At 34.8% G+C, this 18,818-nt stretch overlaps 2 protein-coding genes across 2 annotated transcripts; both read left to right on the top strand.

Annotated features, from left to right (window-relative positions):
- Positions 1-3,852: 3,852 nt before the first annotated feature.
- Positions 3,853-9,757, top strand: LOC138333445 (3-oxoacyl-[acyl-carrier-protein] reductase FabG-like). Its single transcript, XM_069281823.1, has 9 exons — positions 3,853-3,973; positions 5,541-5,680; positions 6,257-6,349; positions 7,096-7,234; positions 7,522-7,562; positions 7,731-7,800; positions 8,108-8,144; positions 8,258-8,312; positions 9,306-9,757. The coding sequence occupies exons 1-9, from the start codon at positions 3,937-3,939 to the stop codon at positions 9,501-9,503; spliced, it is 810 nt and encodes a 269-aa protein (XP_069137924.1). The 5' UTR covers positions 3,853-3,936; the 3' UTR covers positions 9,504-9,757.
- Positions 9,758-12,011: 2,254 nt separating this feature from the next.
- Positions 12,012-18,187, top strand: LOC138333444 (uncharacterized oxidoreductase MexAM1_META1p0182-like). The gene is made up of 9 exons (XM_069281822.1): positions 12,012-12,168; positions 13,729-13,868; positions 14,510-14,602; positions 15,089-15,227; positions 15,500-15,540; positions 15,847-15,916; positions 16,457-16,493; positions 17,123-17,174; positions 17,828-18,187. Exons 1-9 carry the CDS (start codon positions 12,132-12,134, stop codon positions 18,023-18,025), a joined length of 807 nt encoding a protein of 268 aa, XP_069137923.1. The 5' UTR covers positions 12,012-12,131; the 3' UTR covers positions 18,026-18,187.
- The last annotated feature ends 631 nt before the right edge of the window (positions 18,188-18,818 follow it).

Raw genomic sequence — 18,818 nt, 5'->3', positions numbered from 1 at the left:
TACTATCGCGATACTTGTCACACGATACGATACGTATCACGATATGTATCATAGTTTATACCTTGATAATACCGTCCCATGGTTTATTGTTGCAGTACTAATAGTCTAATAGTCATGTAAGTTACAGATATATAGTTTATACAATGTTCAATATGACACATTTCGATGACGTCACATTGTTTACGGATTCTGTGGCGTTTGCATATGTAGACTGGTAGACCGGGATAAAGGGCTACCAAGTTTGTTCAAATGAATGACCTTTACCTTCATTCAACGTCACAGGTGTCAAATAAGTTAGAATCTTTGATTAACCCCTTGTTAATACCCAAAGGTTATCGTTAAGGCCCCTTGGACCTCCTGTTTAAAAAAAGGCAATGCAATAAAAACTGCATTTGTATAAATAAACATCAAAAAGCTTCATTAATTGATGTTAATTTGGTTAAAATATCATATGATAGCTGAAAAGCAACTTAAAAGTATTGTAAGGAAGAAAAGTTTTAATTCTTCAGGAATATATCAACAAATGACAGTTGGAAATTAATGAAGTTTTGTAGACTGTCAACATAAATGGAAACAAAACTGCAAAAACTGCACGCCACCACCTCAATCCTATCCCATTACGGCCACGAAGTTGTATGGAGTATAATACTTATAGCTATAGAATGACTGTGGGTGTTGATGAAGGGGAATGAGTGGCTATGCCTGAGGTGGTGGGGCAGGGGGTAGGATGGAGGCAATGAGGTGGGTGTAGTGGTAAGTAAAATAAAAAAAATACAAAATCTTGCATCTTTGCTTACCCCCCCCCCCCCCTGACTCCTTTTACACTTCCAATCGTTGAACAGGGCTTCATAATGAAACAATTTGGTCATACAGTCATATTATCTTTTCCCATAACAAAAATCCTTGTACTTCTTACGATGGGTAATGGCAGACTAACACAGAAAAGTACTCACAAGTATAGAGCTACAGGTAAGTCCTTTACTGGGCCTAGAACCCAGGTACTGAAAAGTACTCACAGACACAATAGGTAGAGGGAGAACAATGGGGATTGGCGTGCATTTTAACGGACGCTCAATTCGGATTCAGACAATTGATGCTATTTTCGCTTTACAAACTATAATTGCAAAAACTTTGTCTAAAAAACCGTCTTTATTGTTGTTTTGTAGATTTTCGTAAAGCTTTTGACTTTGTAGATAGAGTAATTCTCTGGTACAGGCTGTCCAACATACATGTAGGCATCCCGGGAAAGTTTTTGACAACGGTCAAATCTCTTTATACTACTGTTAAATCTTGTGTTTTAGTAAATGGAAACCTTTTTGAGAATAACTTTATTGAAATGGTGTTCCTAGTTACGAGTTTGGAGCATTGAGTTTATTCCTTCTTCTATACGCTGACGATCTGGTGTTGTTTTCTGAATCATTTGAAGGGTTGCAATGGTTTTTAACCAGTTTGAATACATATGCAAATAAATGGAAACTAATAGTAAATACAGAAAAAACTAAGATTGTCGTTTTTCGTAATTGCGGTATAGTTAAAGCAAACGAAACTTGGACCTTCAATGGGGAACTGCTTTCTGTAATTGATCAATTTTGTTATTTAGGCACCCTCTTCCGATTCAACAATAAACTTAGTATTATGTCTAAACATGTGTCTGAACAGGGACGAAAAACTCTATTTTCTCTTCGCTCCAAAGGTTATAATATGCTTTTGAATATCAAAACTATGTTGTACCTTTTTGAATCATATGTTTATAGTGGGTTTTTTTCTATGTCTGTGAAATATGGGGAATTAATAAATCGGTTGAGGTTGAAAAAAATAATTTGGAATTTTGCAAAAAAAAAAAAAAAAAAAAACTTGGTGTAAAGAAATCTACATTTATGGTATACATTGAACTTGGTTGTCAATCGCTAGCTAATGCACAACTGTATAGAATGCTAAAATATTGGTTTAAAGTATTAAAATCTGATAATTTTATCTTATCTGAGGTATATAACACTTTCTTTTCATGGAAACCGAGAAGGAACATCGTAAGCAAAATCGGCTAGTATTCCTAAAGCATAAATGATTTGAGCTAGCTAGATTTGGTTATGTTTGGACGAGACAAACTCCCGGCGATATCTACATTGTGCCTCTAATTAATTAAACAGAGAACTGAAGATCAGGCCAATCAAAATTTATTTAATTTAAAACAAGCCTCAAGTAAATGTGATTTTATAAGCATATATGGTTGATAAGGTGACTTTGCAATTCTATTTGACTAAATCATTACCAAATCAACGAAGAATTATCATTACGAAATATCGTCTTTTTGCGCATAATTTAGCTGTAGAATCCGGAAGATACAGGAATGTAGAAAGGTGTTACAGATACTGTCCATATTGTAATTCATTAGATATTGAAGATGAATATCATTTTCTTCTTGTCTGTCACTTTTATTCTGATATTAGGATGAAATAAAGAAATATTATTGTCACAAGCCATCAATTCACAAAGTTATCGAATTCTTAAACTCAAAGAGTCTGAAAGAATTGAACTTGATGGGAAGATTTATATCAGAAGCGTAGAACTGTGCAATTACACGATTACTGTAATGTTTTGTCTTCAACGTGCTGCTCTCTATCCGATATTTTTCGTGCCCTTCCATCTGTCCGTTCGTCCGCTTGTTCCTTTTTTGACATTTGTACAGGTGTAACTTAAGTACATATAACTCCATATTGTAACTCTAGGTCAGTATCTAATTCAAAGTATCATATATTGGTTATTCTGTTTGTACTGTGTGCATTTAATTCCTATTATAACTCTTTTTGGAAAATACGCACCGCTTAAGTTTTTTGTCAACTGTATTCTTTAGAGTTTGAAATATTGTGTAAATGTATATGCTTGTTTATAACATAATAAGTTAATAAAAGAATTGAAAAAATATATAAAGGCAGTCATTTTTTTCAAATTGTTTATTTTCGTAAGCCATGCGGCTTATAAGATACAAAGTACAATTTTAATACATATCAAATAATTTAAACATGTACAGGAGAGTGATTGTATACAATTAACATAAACCTTGGTACACACTTATTATACATCAGATACTATACAATTACGGTGTAATAAGAGACTAAGGACGTTTCTTGAATGCAAGTTTTAAGAATTTTCGGAGATTATTTAAACCTTTTACATTATTGACACTGAGAAATTGAACAAGTTTGAACACACTTGAATGATAAAAATAATAAAGTTCCAGATATCTAACTCGTAGTTGGGTTTAAAAATGACATTTAAGTATGAAATGAAACTCATCTTCTATATCATTGGTATAACAAACTGTACAGATTCTACTTGGTCGTGCCACATTTTGAAACCTACCACTTTCAATATTTAACTTATGACTACTTAATCGTATACTTGTAATACTGGTTTTACCCTTTTGATCAATGGGTTTCTTTAAATAAAATTGCAAACCAAAATTGTCTACGAGAAGTTGATATAAAGTTCCTTTTGAGGAATCTTGTATTCTGTATAAAATTTCTTGAGAACATACATCATAAATATTTTGCTCAATTAGTTTATATACAGTATTACTCTCATAAGTACTATTCCACAAATACCCCGATCCTAGCCAGAGATACTCTGGCCCTGACATCATTAGACATTATGACAGATAGACCTAGACATCTATCTGTCGTAATGGTTAAGTCTGGTGTCAGGGCCAGAGTATCTCGGGCTACCCCAATCCTAGCTTATTCATTTCGGATTGCACATCCATGATCCAATCATCATTATCTAATATTATTTCTTGTAAACTTGCACAAGTCTACCCTTACAAAGATAGCAAAGGTTAGCTTTTTAAACATCCGGTATACCGGTGTATCATGAGAGTATCGTCTACAAGAGGGAGTTAGCAGACTGCACGTAATAATAACTGAAGAGGTAAAGCAGGACATGGACTCCCTCAAGGGCAAGGTCACTATTATAACAGGTAATAATGAGTATATAGTCACTGTCACTAAAACACCAGTAACATACTGTTGTGTGTATGTATAAGTGTCAGATAAAACGTTATTTGACATATATCAGTGTAGACATCATTTCAATGGGAATCTGCTTTCGATAACACCCGTTTATATACAGTAAGTACTGATGATGATAATGTAAGCATAAACGTTACCTAAATTTAGTCAGTTACCCCATATACAGATCTGCTTTCGCAACAATATTGTGATTTATACGTGGTTAGCTTGTTGTCTATATAATAGACAACATAAGGAGATGATATTTTTTTTTATTTGGAACTACATTGATGTCTTTAATTGAGGCCGGCAATCGAATAACTAAATAATAATACCTGCATAGGTGAGAAAGTAGATCGAAGTGATAGCTGACGCAGTATGTCTAAGTCATCAGATTTACTTCCCTTCAGTTCGTGGCTAACGGAGTGAAACAATGGGAAGTAACTCTAATAGTTCACAACGACGTTTAAACGTGTCGGAAAGGCGACATGTTAATAATTATGTTTAATTTTGTATTCATTTCATATCAATATTTTGGGATACATTCAATCTTTTAAGAAAGGCTTGGGTATGGGATTAAGAGTGACATGTATGAATTTCTTAATTCTACCCTAAGTATTCCTGCAAGTCACTTGTGCATTGAATTGAGGTACAAGTGTCAAGAACAAAAATCATATTCAACCCTAACCAGTATTTCAACCCCATCACTTGCCAATTTTACGAAATCTAAATATTAATCGCAGGGTTAAAATTTCGTGGTTTCCTAAACGGAGTATATTCACGAAGGTTAAATTGTGCGGACCCTATACTACAATCTACTTAATGTCACGGATAGATACAACAACTCATGGAAGTCTCTTCCACTATTCATTCGTTAAGGGAGTGCACTGTGCTTCATTACATGTTATAAGTGGACAGAGGGAAAAAAAAACCTACAAATAAACAAGCCAGATTATAGCATACCAAATATAGACAGCTAGAGAGTGAATTGTACACCGTGCGTGATAGATAAATATCATAGGTACATACCTTCTTCTATAATGTCTCCATATAGAGTGAAACAATGTCCGGTACCGGTAAAAATATGTCTTAAAGGACTGACCTCGCAAGGTACTATATGTCTCGTCCTTCCTGGCTAACAGCACGCTCTACCTGTATGTCACACCTTGTATACGCACTCACAGACACATGCATGCTATCCACACACTTGCATACTCGAACATAACTGGACGAACAGGTTATAGACTGGACACACTATATTTAGACAAACACATGTAGAAAGAGTAACGCACATAAACGGACTTTACGGCACAACATAGACAAATACACATTAATTTGACCATTAATAATATTGTTCTTAGGTACATTAATGAAGTGGTGAATATTTCGCTAGTGTTTAATATTCGTGGATTTCAGTGAAAACGCGATTATAGCTAAAATAAACTACCCTAGTAGAGCCATTTAATTAAAAGACTTTTCTTGTTTTTCTTTCTGATGGGTAAGTCATGAATATCATCAAATCTTTTTGAACAAAAGGTGGCGGAAGTGGATTAGGAAGAGCGACAGCACTCGTTTTCGCTAAGTATGGAGCAAAGCTGGTGATAGCTGACCTTAACCTGGCCGGGGCAGTAGCTGTAGCTGGGGAGTGTATAACAAAAGGACTTGGCGAAAATGACGTAAGACATAATATATACTTTGAAAATCTATTATTAACATAGAATAGTTTCGATCTCCTGAAGTAAAACAAAAAAAAAAGGACTTCGCTTATCAAAGACATTTTTGCATGATATGTGTTCATCCTCAATACTCAATAAGAGTTACTGTTGTAATTCCCCATGGAATATGCCATTGTAAAACTGAAGGATCTGTATGCGACAGATGAGATAGCAGAAGTTTGGTCTTTTGACTGTGGTTATTATAGGCGTCGCTGTGTTATCTGCACGCCTGTGATTGAACTTTTTTCCTCCTGAACTGCCTTAAGTTTTGCAACGATATATCTAGAGATGGATATAGCGATTGGAATATCGAGGTTGTATAATATTTAGGACGCTTAATGATAATCTATGTTAAACAATACTAGACTTACTGAGATTTTGCTATTGTGGTGAATCTTACCTTTACCTATGTAGAAGTAGTGTATCAAACCATTTTAAATGATTAAAATCGCTAGGTTTTATTACAATGCCTAAGACAATGTATGTTTTGAAAGTAATCCAACACCTTAATAGTGCTTTATATGTTCTTCGTTTCAGGTTCTCGCCGTAGAAGCTAACTTAACGAATGCAAATGACCGAAAGAAAATAATCGACAAGTGCATCAATAAGTTTGGAAGACTGGATGTTCTGGTATTTGGAAACAACTCATAAGATACTATTTATATTGTTATAACCGCTCGATAAGACCTTATTACTGATTTTTATCCTATTGATTGATAACGTCGAACACAATTTGACTGAATAGATTGAAGCCGACGGTGTCTACCGTACGGTCTATAATCATAATGAAGAAACTGTTTGAAGAAAAAGATTTCCTTTTGAGTGTTAAAATAATAACTTGATTTCTCTGTCTATAGGGTCGAAACGTCGACAAGTGCCACTATACCTTACTGAATATTCCAAATATATAAAAGATAGAAGTGTTCCTGAGTCAGATTGTAATATTAGTAACACTGTTGGTTCTAAAGCATTAATAACATAAGTGTAACTTTAATGACATTAATGAAATTAACATTGCTGACAACCATTTAAAACTTGAATATATTTGTATGTTTTGGAGATATTACAAAGAAATATCAATGTACTCTAAATACACCACGAAGTGATTTATGGCGAGAGTACACTCAGATATGTGTTTTATATCTCCACAACATAAAGATATATTCAATTAATTCCTATAACTCAAATTACTGAATATAATATATGTAGAACTCCAAATTCATTTTGGGACTCTTTTTTCCCCACTGAAATCATTACGCCGTTGCTTAAGCAAATCTGAAGTGTCGTTAAACGGTGACGCCATTTTTTCCTGAATGGGCTGATAAAGTAATGTTTAAACCAAAAGCTTGTTAACAAGTGTTATTGTTTGTTTGTAGATTAATAATGCTGGTATAGGGCTATTTGCGCCTCTAATGAAAACATCACCCGATATGTATGATGCTATGATGGATCTCAATGTAAAAGCCCACCTATATATAACACAGCTGGCCGTGCCCCATCTAAAGGCAACAAAAAGTAAGCTGTATCTGGTATTCGGCTTCTATTACATAACATATTGCATAACCCATTATCCTTAATTCCCATTTCATTCTGAATGTCATCAAAATAGATACGTATGGGATATGCATGTGTCCCTCTATGTAAATAAAGACACAACCATCTACAAAAATCCTTCTATAACTTCATTCAAATCTATCATTCCCCATTTTTTACATTAATCATTATGAATGCGACATTAGATTTCACAAATATGTGTCTTTCTTTTTTCGTTTTTTTTTTATTTCGGTTTCGTATCATTTTAGGAAATGTTATAAATCTATCCAGTATTGCAGCAGAAGAAGCGGTCTTGATTCTTCTTACGTCATAATGTTTTCAGACGATAACTTGCATGGAATTATTATTTGTCAACAAATTCGGTTTTTCACTTTTGTTTGAGCGCTAATTTCAAATTTTCAATCTTTTGGAGGAAATCCTATCTTTGGTTTAAATGATATATCTTTATCTTGCTCAGATCAGTGCTGGTGGAGTTTACGGAATGACAAAGGCTGCAGTGTCGATGTTCACCAAAACTCTTGCTTTAGGTAGAGTATTACATAACATAAAACCTTAGTCTTTTTATAGCATAGATGACGGTCATACATGCGAGAGCATTTCAAGTACATGTCAAAGGAAGTTTTTCCAACCGTAAATCGCAAAAATAAATTGAAGTGAAAAATTCGCCAGACATGGTAACGCGATATTAAGCTGTCGCGAAAATAAATACTTTAAAGTATACAATAAGATTTTCAAGCATGCATATTTATTTGAGTTATTGTGAGAATGTGTACATATGCAGAAGATTGTTTATAATTCTGAAGTGACGACGGAATGTGTTGGTTTTTATTTTAGAACTGGCTAGGTATGGTGTACGTGTAAATGAAGTAAGGTAAGTCCCACATTTTTACACTTCTTATTGATAAATAAAACAAGTTTCGTGCCTGCTGTACACATTAATATATATTCACACAGTTTTCATTAAATTACCATTCGTGTTTTCAGACCTGGGGTCGCGCACACAAACTTATATATCGCAGGCGGGAATGGAGATTCACAGGTAAGCAACATTTTAAATCATCCACACAAACCTTGACATCAAACAACATTTCCTGTTAAAATACCATAGTCACAGTCTAGTAACGAATGCCCGTTTTGGATATAATTCAGAATTTTCAGTAGGTTATTTTCTATTGTTTATCGGAGTACTTTTAATCTACCCGTATTTCGTTCCGATTTACAATGTAACCGCCCTTTTCATTCAACAACTTTCTGGTTTGAACTTACAATTAATGTTATTTTTACTTTACTTATTATAAGTTAAAGGTTTTAATCAAAACTTGGTGAAGGTGGTAGAGAACATAATGGCAAAAATATCAGTGTTTAGGTGGCTAAGATTATTTATTGGTTTCAGGTGCATGAGTTAATTTGATGGAATAGTAGCATTATGTTTGGATTTAGATCTAATGTGGCCAGTTCCTTAACATTCCTTAAATTATGTGAAGATATCAGCTTCCAATTCTCAAAGGAAAAAAAACCATTTCAGACATGACGGAAAGTTCATAAACTTAATAACTTTTTTCCTTTACTTCTGGTCCCCAGTTCATGAAACAGTCTTAAGTCAAAAACAGTCTTTAGTTAAGAATTAGCCAATTACAGATGACGTAGGGAAAAACACGTAATTTTTGATTGGCTAAGCAATAACTTCAGCTAAGGCTGTTTCACAATCCTTGGGCCTGAAAAATAGACCTATGGAGAATTATCAGTTGATGACATCAGTAATGTTCGTGAAACTGGGACCAGTTGATGATCTCTTGAGTAAAAACTGACATTAGTCTTAAATTATTATATAAGTTACATATGGAGAAAAACTTAATTTTTAACTTAAGTCTGCACTTTTGTTTCGAGAAATCGATGCTAGGGCTTGACTGTCGTATAAGAAATGTTACTGTAAAATTATACGTCATTTTAACAAATCGATCGTGTTACTCACACAAACATTTCAATGATAAAACCAGCTTGGTTTAATATACTGCTACCATTTGTTTATTAGATGGAAAGAAAGCTACTTGCAGCAGAGGTTATAACACACCCGATGGGAAGGCTTGTACAGCCAGAGGAAGTGGGGAATGCCATAGCTTTTCTGGCGTCGGACATGGCGTCCTACACCACCGGAAACGCCATCTATGTTGACGGTGGACGTCACTGTGTCGGGGCCGGGTACGCGTTCACACGGAAGTCAAAACTGTGATAAACTTCGTTTTAATAAAAGCATGGTTAGTGTATGAGTTGTTTTTCAAACTACATTGTAAATGAGCATGAATGTTTGACTTTGTCTGAAGATAGTAGCATATGTGTCCGAATGTGACACGGTGAAAGCGACTGAAAATGTAATAAATGTTCATGAATTTGGATTTCTTCTTTGTTAAAACCTGGAGATCTTTTCCGAATATCATACCGTGATCTGAAAAACATTAAATAAATCAAATTAAACTATTAAAGTAATTCAAGGTGGGTTTTTTTGTATTTTATAACGGAGATGGTAAAAGAAAAAATACAAATAAAATTGTGAGATATAGTTTGAATTTAAATACAAATCTAAAATTAAAAAGAAAAATGGAAAATTAGGGAAGCTCATTCTGCATTATATAGCACAGGGGGCCAACTCAATGAAAATGGATGCTGTCATACATTTTTTTTGTATTTGGTGGATGGACTGATGAGCATATATGACAGTCATGTGATTTTTTTTCAGAAAATACGAGATTTGAGAAATTACCCCCAACGTCGATTAAAGTTGATTTTTTCACAATATGATACCTTTTTTCCTAGAGTCATAGTCATGCATCAGTCCTCCGATAATCTATACTCGCACACATACCATGCAAAAGCATATGCACGATGTCTATATAGTCGAACGCAGTATTTTAATCCAAAATCACCGGCGCTTTCTAACTTGTGACATCGAAAGCAACGTCCTAGTGGAGAGCGATTAGAGTGACTTCCCCTGCAGTGTAATTTAATGGGTTTAGTCAGAGATATTCCGATACGTTTTAATATTCAAATTTTCCGCGAAAACAAACGTATCGGAATATCTCTCGGACTAAACCTATTGAATTACACTCTGAGTAAAGAAGTGTTCAGAAAGTATGTAACAAGAAATTAGAATACTGTATCTATGTATCTCCCGATCTATCAAAGAACATAAGGAAATATCGATATAAACAGAAATATAGTCCTAATTAACTATATTACTCTGTCTCGTCTTCGCCTCGGAACTAAACATAAATGAATTATTCGTGGAACACACTGACATTTTATCTCATCCCGATGAGCATATTCATACGTTAGCAGGTAGGGCGTTAACATTTACCTGCTACACCTATTGTATGATAGTAAAAGGCGACTAAATTTAAGATCTTATCTTTTCTCTTCTTTCTAAGTAACTTTCTTCTTCCTAACGTCTCCCTACGTGGCGTCAAATAGGACACATGTGATTTTGTACCGAAAATCAAATTTTGTATAGACAAAAACGAATTCTGTTCAACAAAAATGAGTTCAGATTAACAAAATTTATAACATATTACAAAAATATGTTTTGTTATACAAACAATCTTTCAGTGGACAAAAGTCAAGACGAAATTCAGTTGAATTCTGTCGTAACAAAATCACTTTCGTCTTACAATTTTTTTATAATAACTTCATTTCCGTAATGACAAAACTTGATTTTGTTAAACAAAATCATCTTTCACTGGACAAAAATCATTTTTTAAAGACAAATTTCATTTTTGTGGACAGAATTCAGTTTCGTCTCGACAGAATTAAATTTCGTCTCGACAGAATTCATTTTCGTCAGTTAAGTATGCAAATGAGTCCATGTTTGACCTTTACTTGTAAGCTGCTAACCGATTGGCAGACCTTCATTCAAAAGCTCTTGTAGTCTATCCATTATGTAATGACAATTGGTTTAACACCGTGCCATACCAACGGTCACTATATCCAATGAGACGCCACGTTGCAAAATTGTGATGAGACAGTTCATTTGCATATATCCATGGGTATTTGGATTCGGTCACAAAATTGAATTTTGTGTTCAATTTTCACTTTTTTCTAACAAAACTCAGTTTTGTCCACAAAAATGACAGAAATGATTTCGTTATGACAGAATTCAATTTTGTTGTGTACACAAAATTGATTTTGATTACAAAAAGATGCCTGTACTCCCTTGACACTGCCTCATTTTTGGCCTTCTGTTTAGCGCTCGCCCCTGTGAGGTAGGCTCTGGATTCTGTCCCCTGGCCAAGACATACCAAAGTCTATAAAAGTGATAGTCTCTGCTCCTGCTTAACGCTCAACAGAGTAGGATGACTGGCTCGCCCGTTGTCAGTATAATGTGACGGGGTGGGGTTTGTTGCTTAGTGTTTTCGGCAGCATGCTTCAGTGATATAGCACTATAAAAAGGGCAACTATTCCATTCTACAATAAAACACAAAACGAATATACCACAGCGCGCAGTCCCCCAAACAAAATACGCACCGCATATGGGAGGCCGTCTTTACATGACCCTGGCTGTTAATAGAACGTTTATTAATCAAACAAACAAATTTTATCAATCAAAAAGAATGTTACTGGTCAACATGCCAACTGAAGCACAGGTGTACATGTCTTTAAAATATGTTACCTATATTATCTAGTTTGTTTGAATTGTGCCTTTGTGAGCTTATGTATATGCACACGATGTCAACCATTGAATAACTCTACTCTTGAAAAAGATAACAAGGTGAGGTTTTAAGTTATTATCCGGTATATATCATGAGTGGGCTACTTGTATGCGGGAGATAGCAGACTGTACGTAATAACTGAAGAGGTAAAACAGGACATGGACTCCCTCAAGGGCAAGGTCGCTATCATAACAGGTAATAATGAGTATACCGTCATTGACACTAAAATTAAATACTGTTATATGTGAGTATATAACTGTCAGATAAAACGAATTTAATCATTTCAAAGGGAATCTGCTTTCGATAACACCCGTTTCTATACAGTATAGTACTGATATTGATAATATTAAGCCTAAACGTAAGCTTAATTTACCATACACATGTAAACAGATCTGCTAACACAACGTTATTGTGATTCAGACATTGTTAGCTTGTTGTCTATATCATAAAGAACATTAAAGGCCTACTACCTTTCCGAAACGGCTTATAATTATTAAAATGGGAATGTAAAACGAGATTGATAATTTTGAAGAGTCACAAAAGTTATTAACTCACTGTTAATACTACACGTATCATCACCTTCTAAACAATTTTATTAAAATAAATAAAATGTTAATTTTCATAACGCGGATCGTTTTAATTTTCCCGCCGTTGTCCTAAATACTGCGCGGTAGTTGACTATCGCTGCGCCAGACGGCAAAACAGCGAAATGGCTCTCCTCTGTTACGGGAGAAACCATGCATATTTTTGGTGTTGTTACCTCATCTTATGCCACCGATATATATTTTCTGATGTTATAAATGTTTTAACGAAACCTTTATGTTTTACTGCGGAAAGGTAGTGGGCCTTTAAGGAAATGACCATTCTTCGATTTGGATCTACATTGATATCTTAATATGAGGTCGGCAAAAATCGAGGTGATAATACATGCATGAGTCAGAAAATAGATCGAGGTTAGCTGACGCAGTAACAAATAACTGAAGTGACCGGCATTTATCTAGTTCATTAGAGTTACTTCCCTTTCTTTTAGTTCGTGGTTAACGGAGTGAAACAAAGGGAAGTAACTTTAATAGATTGCAATGGTTCTTAAACGTGCAGGAAACGCAATTTTCAATTAATATCGTGTTAATAATCAGAGTTGTTTAATTTTGTATTAATATCATCATATCGATATCTCGGGTTACATTCAATTCTCTAAGACAGGCATGTGTATGGGATTAGGGGTGACAAATATGAATTATTCAATATCACGTACGCTAAGCATTCCTATATACAAGTCTCTAGTGTGTTGAATTGTGTTCCAAAAGTTAAGCAAAAATCATGTTTAACCTCAACTAGTATATCAACCACATCATTTGCCAATTTTACGAAATCTAAATATCAATTATTGTGAAAGAGAGCGATAATGTGGGCAGGCAATGCTACTTCCCCACTCTCCATACTGTTAGTCAATTTTTCGTTGATTCCTAAACGGAGCATACTCGCGAAGGTTAAATTGTGCAGACCTTATACTACTTCTAACTATCGTTCTTAGGTACGTTAATGAAGTTGTGAGTATTTCGCTGTTGTTTAATATTCTCGGATTTCAATAAAAACACGATATAGCTAAATAAATTACACTCGAAGTGTAACTGCTGTACAGTATCCTAATAGGGCTATTTCAAAAACAAACTTCTCTTTTTTCTGATAGGTAATTCATGCATAATATATACATCTTGTTGATCTAATCCTGAATATCCTATTTGTAAACAAAAGGTGGCGGAAGTGGATTTGGAAGAGCGACAGCACTCTTTTTTGCTAAGTATGGAGCAAAGTTGGTAATAGCTGACCTTAACCTCGCCGGGGCAGTAGCTGTAGCTGGGGAGTGTATAACAAAAGGACTTGGCGGTGACGACGTAAGATTATAATGGTGCAACTAACATAATATATACTTTGAAAATCTATAATTAACATAGAATTTCTCCTGAAGTAAAACAAAAAAGGCTTAGCTTACCAAAGACCTTTCGCATGATACTTGTTCCTCCTCGATACCCCAAGGGTTATTATCACTGTTATGATTCCCTTCGGAGTCACAACAGTGGTATCAAAACTGAAGGACGTGTGTGCGACAACAGATGAGACAGCTACTTTGGTCCTGTGATTTATATCATTAAAATACACTTCGGTTGACTGTTTTTGAAGTTTGATGTCTCAATAATCTTTGCGAGTGTATAATTGGTCTTTTTTCTTCATAAACCATCTTAAGTTTTGCAATGACATATGCCAGGGGTGAATATAACGACAGTGATAGTAACCCTTAGAATATCGAAGATGTATAATATTTAGAACGCCCAATGATAAAGTGTGTAAAGCAATACTAATACTGAGATGATATAGTTTTTTGAGCTATTTTTGTTTATCTATGTAGAGTGTATATTACCAAATTATTTTATACGATTAAACATCGCTGGTTTTTATGACAATGCCCAAGACAATGTATGTTTGGAAGTTAATTAATCCAACACCTTAACAGTGGTTTATATGTTCTTTGTTTCAGGTTATCGCCGTAGAAGCTAACTTAACGAATGCAAATGATCGAAAGAAAATAATCGATAAGTGCATCAATAAGTTTGGAAGACTGGACGTTCTGGTAATAAAAATAATCATTAGATATTATTTAATAGTATAAACTTATTTTAACCGCTCCATAGGACCTTTTTACTAATTTTCATCCTATTGATAGAAGAAAACGTCGAGTACTATTTGGCGTGACATATTTTAGTCGATGTTATCGCCCTTATCGTCGGTAAAAAGAAAGGGATAGTTTTTCTTTTGAGTGCTAGGATAATAACTTGATTTGATACACTTGTCCATATGGTTGAAACGTTGGCAAATGGCACTATTTTCTATCGACGCACCTTACATTCAAAATGTATAAAAGATAGAAGTGTACCTGGTTCAGATGTAACGGTAGTACTATTGCCATTCTAGCAACACTGTTGTTTCTAAAGCATTATTTTTTAAGTGTAACTATGATGAAATTGATGAAAAAGCAAAGCTGAACAACCATTAAAACTTCCTTTGCATTGATTAATGTTGAACTGATTTTTTAACAAGTGATAATGTTTGATTGTAGATCAATAATGCTGGTATAGGGCTATTCGCTACTCTGGTAAACACACCGCCAGATATGTATGATGCTTTAATGGATCTCAATGTAAAAGCCCAGCTATATATGACACAGCTCGCCGTACCCCATCTAAAGGCAACTAAAGGTAGGCTTATCTTATCTCTAGTATGCTGATTCTAACCTATCAACATGGCTTGGATTCCTGTTCAAATATCTATAATTTCAATATAAAGGACAATGGTCATACATAGTATATTACATATGAGGAAACCTGCATAAACCCTTAGCCTCATATCATTCTTAATGTCAGCAAAAACGATTTGTATGGAAATATTTGAAACGGCAGGCAATAAACATAGTAATCACAAATATATGTCTTTCTTTTTACGGGTTTACCCCGATTTTGTTTCCTTTCAGGAAATGTTGTGAATTTGTCCAGTATTGCATCAGAGGAAGCGGTAAGATGGCGTCATAATGTTTTCAGACGATAACTTTTTTGTAATTATTATTTGTCAACAGCTAATTTAAGTCAGAGTTTATGACAGTGTATTTTAATTCTTCAAATTATTAGTGAATTACTGATATTTAGCATACTTTTATAGCGTAAATACAATGGAGATCCATTTGCAGATATTTCATATCAGCAACACAGCAGAATAATTATCACTCAAATATACCCGTAAATCATCCTAAACGCACATTATTCGAATTTTTGGGAGGAATGTCTGTTTATGGTTGGGATTATATATTTCTATCTTATTCAGATCAGTGTCTGTGGAGTATACGGAATGACTAAGGCTGCAATGTCGATGTTCACTAAAACGCTTGCTTTAGGTAGAGTATTTCATAGCATTGATGGCATGCATGCCTGACGTTTTTAATTGGGTAGCTCATGGCAATATGGATATTCCTTATCTTCATTCCACCCACCTTTATTGCTCACTTTAAAAAAACGTTCCATGTCAAAATGAGATTTCTTTGTCATATTTATGATAATAAAACAAAAAGGGAGCTGAAATGAAACAGCAATCGTGGTAGTAAATGTGTTGTAAACAAATTCATTATTGTGATATATTAGATTTCGCGCACTGTGCGAGCGACTATAATTCGCAAAAAATAATCGTCGTGAGAGCATTTCAAGTACATGTCAAGTGAAGTGTTTCGGCTGTACATCGTGAAAATAAGTTGACGCAAAAAACTCGCTAGACATGTAAACGCGATATAAAAATAAATAAAATTAATAACTTTTAAGTATGCAATAGGATTCTCAAGCATACATATTTATTTGAGTTATTGTGAGAAGGTTTACACATGGTGGTTCGCAGATAATTGTAATAATTGTTAATAATTCTGAAGTGACGTTTTATATTTTAGAACTGGCTAGGTATGGTGTACGTGTAAATGAAGTAAGGTAAGACCCACATTTTTACACTTTTTATTGATAAATAAAACCATTCATTCTGCACCAAGCATTAGTGTTGTCGGAACACACCTACCACATATATTTTGCTTTATTCGGCACTGACGAACAACAGCTGCATTTTAGAATTCAGCACGTGCGCCGATTCGACGACTTACTTCCGAGGGTCGCCACTTTTGTCTTTCTTAACTCTCGCCAAAATACAACTTATATTTTAAGACACTGACCCTATATTCTCTATTTACGTTCCTTCAGTAACTTACATATCAAGGTATGGTGTACGTGTAAATGAAGTAAGGTAAGACCCACATTTTTACACTTTTTATTGATAAATAAAACCATTCATTCTGCACCAAGCATTAGTGTTGTCGGAACACACCTACCACATATATTTTGCTTTATTCGGCACTGACGAACAACAGCTGCATTTTAGAATTCAGCACGTGCGCCGATTCGACGACTTACTTCCGAGGGTCGCCACTTTTGTCTTTCTTAACTCTCGCCAAAATACAACTTATATTTAAGACACTGACGCTATATTATCTATTTACGTGCCTTCTGTAACTTACATATCAATGTATTCACATAGTTCTCATTTAATTATTTTTTCGTGTTTTCAGACCTGGGGTCGCGCACACAAACTTCTATGTTGCAGGGAGTGGAAATTCAGAGGTAACTAACATTCAACCTCTCCACTTAATCCAAGACATGAAACAATACTTTACCATTAAGGACCATGGTCATAGTCGAGTTACGACGGCCTGTTGTGGAGATACTTTATAATTTCCAGCCAGCTTTTGTCTATTGATTAATATACTGTAACACAACATCATTTACACATGGAATTTATCTATGACAGTTTATTTCGTACTTCGCGTTGTTTTTACATTTTTCATATTCCTATCCTTACCCATTTTTATGCCCGGTTCTCTTAAACTTCGGACTTCCGTCCGTCCAGGGCATGTTCCCTTATCCCCTACATCATGGACCCTTTCTCTCTCTTCCTTCTCTTTCCCTCTCTCTCTCCCTCTCTCATCACTATTTGACGGATAATAGCATAATTTTACGAACACAAGTGATGAAGTCCCTAACTTCAAATTCCCGAAAGAAAAAAAAAAGAAAAAAAAGACATTACGGAAAGTTCAGTAAGTTTAAATTTTTCCATTAACTTCTTGAATACTTTCTTATGGGGAATTTTTCAGTTTAGGACTTCGATTGATGTTCATGAAACTGGAACCAGGTTTTGACTGCAATTGCATTAACGTTTCTTAAGAATGCTACGTCATTTAAACAAATTGATCGTCTTGCTACCATCTGTTAATTAGGCTGAAAGGAAGTTGTTGGCAGCAGAGGTTATAACACACCCGATGGGAAGGCTTGTACAACCAGAAGAAGTGGCGAACGCCATAGCTTTTCTGGCGTCGGACATGGCGTCCTACACCACCGGTAACGCCATCTATGTTGACGGCGGACGTCACTGTGTCGGGGCCGGGTACGCGTTCACACGGAAGTCAAAACTGTGATAAACTTTACTTTAAACACATGGTTAGTGTATGACTTGTTGTTCAAACATAGATATACAAAATCAACAGTGACGTGTGACCTTGTCTGAAGACAGTACAAACTGTATCAGATTGTGGCACGGTGAAAGCAACTAAAATGTAATAAATGCTCAGACGTTTGAATTCATTCTTTGTTAAATCTATTGCAAATTCTTTGTATCATTTCATTGTCTCAAAAAAAATCAAACACAGACAGCTTAGTATTTTTACTACTTTAATAACGACCAGGAAATGATGAAAGGAACAAAATAGAAAGAACATTGTAAATACACTTTAAATTCCAAAAACAATTTTAACATAAACGCTCTTTCTGTGTATGATATATAGGTGAGCTAAATTGGTCCGCTGAATCGTCTTGCTATTAATTAACACACTATCTAACAAACAATGCGGTTCACTTAAAACGATTACAATGGGTTTTTTTCTTATTGATATTCAGCTTTAATGGAAAAGGGAATGGCTTACAATGTTTACTCTCCTCATAAGATTATTAGATTACGTATACTTTATTGTGTATGCCTGTCCCCATTATATAATTGTACAAGGCGCCTTAAATTGGGATATTTTCATATCGTACGTCTTCTCGAAATCATCTAACGTTTTACCTTGTTTTTGGACATTTTCTTCAGTCAGAATTGTTTTAGATGATATTCCCTTGGTTTACAATTTCTACAATTGATTGACTATCATACTTTTGGGACAGTGGGACGACTGATTTGCCAGTCGTCAGTATCTGAGCGAGTGGATTGTGTTT

This window comes from Argopecten irradians, chromosome 10, assembly GCF_041381155.1.
Source record: "Argopecten irradians isolate NY chromosome 10, Ai_NY, whole genome shotgun sequence".
NCBI lineage: Eukaryota > Metazoa > Mollusca > Bivalvia > Pectinida > Pectinidae > Argopecten > Argopecten irradians.
Note: the sequence above shows the minus strand (reverse complement) of the source record. Positions and strands in the feature narration are given on the sequence as shown.

Coding starts and splice junctions, on each gene's coding strand:
- LOC138333445 (XM_069281823.1), top strand. CDS start 3,937: ATGGACTCCCTCAAGGGCAAGGTCACTATTATAACAG. Junction 7,801..8,107: donor CACCAAAACTCTTGCTTTAG/GTAGAGTATTAC, acceptor TTTTTATTTTAG/AACTGGCTAGGTATGGTGTA. Junction 8,313..9,305: donor GCGGGAATGGAGATTCACAG/GTAAGCAACATT, acceptor TTTGTTTATTAG/ATGGAAAGAAAGCTACTTGC.
- LOC138333444 (XM_069281822.1), top strand. CDS start 12,132: ATGGACTCCCTCAAGGGCAAGGTCGCTATCATAACAG. Junction 15,541..15,846: donor GTATTGCATCAGAGGAAGCG/GTAAGATGGCGT, acceptor TATCTTATTCAG/ATCAGTGTCTGTGGAGTATA. Junction 17,175..17,827: donor CAGGGAGTGGAAATTCAGAG/GTAACTAACATT, acceptor TCTGTTAATTAG/GCTGAAAGGAAGTTGTTGGC.